This window comes from Medicago sativa, chromosome 1 (assembly GCF_051527215.1).
Source record: "Medicago sativa cultivar Bolivia chromosome 1, Bolivia_mono, whole genome shotgun sequence".
NCBI lineage: Eukaryota > Viridiplantae > Streptophyta > Magnoliopsida > Fabales > Fabaceae > Medicago > Medicago sativa.
This window is the reverse complement of record NC_140749.1, coordinates 33,741,063-33,743,673: the sequence shown is the minus strand read 5'-3', so window position 1 is coordinate 33,743,673 and position 2,611 is coordinate 33,741,063. Positions and strand designations below refer to the sequence as shown.

At 33.8% G+C, this 2,611-nt stretch overlaps 1 protein-coding gene across 1 annotated transcript; it reads left to right on the top strand.

The window, feature by feature from the left end:
- The first annotated feature begins 1,855 nt into the window (after nt 1–1,855).
- LOC146954475 (uncharacterized) lies at nt 1,856–2,611 on the top strand. Its single transcript, XM_085744763.1, has 2 exons — nt 1,856–2,042; nt 2,142–2,611. The coding sequence occupies exons 1-2, from the start codon at nt 1,856–1,858 to the stop codon at nt 2,609–2,611; spliced, it is 657 nt and encodes a 218-aa protein (XP_085600889.1).

Genomic DNA, 2,611 nt, shown 5'->3' with positions numbered 1-2,611 from the left:
ATGTCCACTGTTGAGAAGGGTTTAAGTTCAAAATCAGTTTTCTTTTTTTTATAAAATAAACTAGTAAAAATACCCGTGCTGACGCACGGGTACAGTGATAATATTAATCATAGATTATTTTATGAATATTTTAATTAGCATATATGGAATATATATGTAACACGTGTGTGTGCATATATATATATATATATATATATATATATATATATATATATATATATAGTAGTGTTATTTGAACATCTATTTGCTTGATACCAAATAGACAACCATGATTTTACAAAGAAAAGTATGTATTTGCACAAAAATCAAAGCAATAGAGAGAGAAAGTAAAAATATAATGTGAGTATGAGAGATAAAGTTGTCACAAAAGTTGTTATAAAATGGTTTTACAAATATCATTTCTCATATATATATTATATATATATATTTGATATAAGCCACCCATGAAGGTGTATTTTAGCAATTCACACTTCAAGGTGTGATTTCCACTTTTTAGTTATAACTTTGCTAAAAGACACCTTTATAAAAATTAGTTGGTGTCTTTTAATAAATGCTCGTAGAATAACTTGCTAAAAGACACCTTCATAAAAGGTGTCTTCTAGCAAAACCCTATATATATATATATATATATATATATATATATATATATATATATATATATATATATCAGAAGATTAAGGAGCTAAAGTAGATCAGAAGCTGTACAGAGGTATGATTGGTTCTTTGTTATACCTCACTGCATGTAGGCCAGATATTTTATTCAGTGTATGCTTGTGTGCAAGATTCCAATCAGATCCTAGAGAATCTCATATGACTTCTGTCAAGAGAATCTTCAGGTATTTGAAGGAAACAACTAATCTTGGACTCCTTTATAGGAAATCCTTAGATTATAAGCTAATTGGATTCTGTGATGCTGATTATGCTGGTGATAGGATTGAAAGAAAGTCAACCAGTGCAATTGTCAATTTCTGGGTGATAATCTTATATCCTGGGCTAGCAAAAGACAAACAACTACTGCTATGTCTACAGCAGAAGCAGAATACATTTCAGCTGCAAGTTGTTGTACACAACTACTTTGGATGAAACATCAGTTGGAAGACTATAAGATAATTGCTAACAGTATTCCCATTTATTGTGATAATACTGCTGCTATTCGTTTGTCTAAAAATCCAATTTTGCATTCAAGAGCTAAGCATATTGAAATCAAACACCATTTTATCTGAGACTATGTTCAAAAACTAATTTTAGATATACAATTCATTGATACTGAGAATCAATGGGCTGATATATTTACTAAGCCTTTAACTGTTGAAAGGTTTGATTTTATAAAGAAAAATTTGAACATGCACTTTGTGTCTGTTTAAAAGCTTGCTTGCTCCTGAATAGGATTTTAGATTCTGAAGTTAGTTCAGAAGCTGTGGTCCATCAGAAGCTCTTTATTGAGGTTCTGAGGAAAATATGCTTCTGATGATGACGTCAGCATCTGAAGTCCAGAAGCTGGATTTTGTGCTTCTGAATAGTAGAGTTAGTGGAATCGTTGGAAGTTACTTTTTATGGTAACTCCTGGCCCACTAACTTGGCACTTTTTTGAGGACTTCTGACGTGGCTTATCTGTATTGGTGTATAACTAAAAAGGGCAATGATGATTTAAAAGCTTTGAAAGTACTTTCACGCGCCCCCAATGTCATTAATGTTATGTTTGTTTGTCTCTTTTGAATTGCAATCGTTTTTACTCTTAACACTTTGACAACTCACACACTACTCACTTCACAACAAACACTTCATTCTTTCAAACCTGTTCTTGCGAAGTAAGAGCAATTTTAAACCCTAGAACCCTAAATCATCTTCATCATCAATGGCATCCTCAAGCTCGCATCAGGACATTCCAGAATCTACTTCACAAGAGGCCCCTGCCTATAAAATCAGAGGAAGAACCATGGAACTAGAAGAATGGAATTTAAAGGTTCAAATAGAAAATCTTGTGGATTTTGAATCTCTAGCTTTCCATGGATGTTGGATCAGAAGTTTTTACGAAGCACAAGGTCTCATGCCATACTTCAAAATGTTGAATGGACCAACATACGAAGCTTTGGTTAGGCACTTCTGGGTAAGAGCATCAGTGTATGATAAAGTTGCTTCAGAAGCTGAAGAGAAGGAGAATGTTTTGCTTAATCCTAGTCTGAAAGGGAAGACTATAGAAGAAATGGGACTTGGACCATTTACTTGCACTGAAATCAGGCCAAGCATCTGTGGAATTCCAGTAGTCAATGCTGAATGGCAGATAGCATCTGTACTCAGAATAGAAGCTTCTGGAAAATATTCAGGGATAGATATTTCAAGTGCTAAAGAAGGCTTCTGGAAAGCAAAAGTAAACATGGCTTTGTACAATTCCAAGAAGACCGGAAAGTATGCTGACTTAAGCATAGAAAAGAAGCTGCTTCTGAAGATTCAGAATGAGAATCTGCTTCCAAAAGGTGCAGGTGATCAACCTTCATTGGGGCAGAAAGTCTTTCTTCAGCACTTTATCAAGAAGGAAAAGGTGAATGTGCTCAAGTACCTTTTCAAGTATTTGATTGATAATCTGAGAAAGAGTCAGTTGGAGAATAGATGA

Coding starts and splice junctions, on each gene's coding strand:
- LOC146954475 (XM_085744763.1), top strand. CDS start 1,856: ATGGCATCCTCAAGCTCGCATCAGGACATTCCAGAATCTACTTCACAA. Junction 2,043..2,141: donor AAGTTTTTACGAAGCACAAG/GTCTCATGCCAT, acceptor AAGTTGCTTCAG/AAGCTGAAGAGAAGGAGAAT.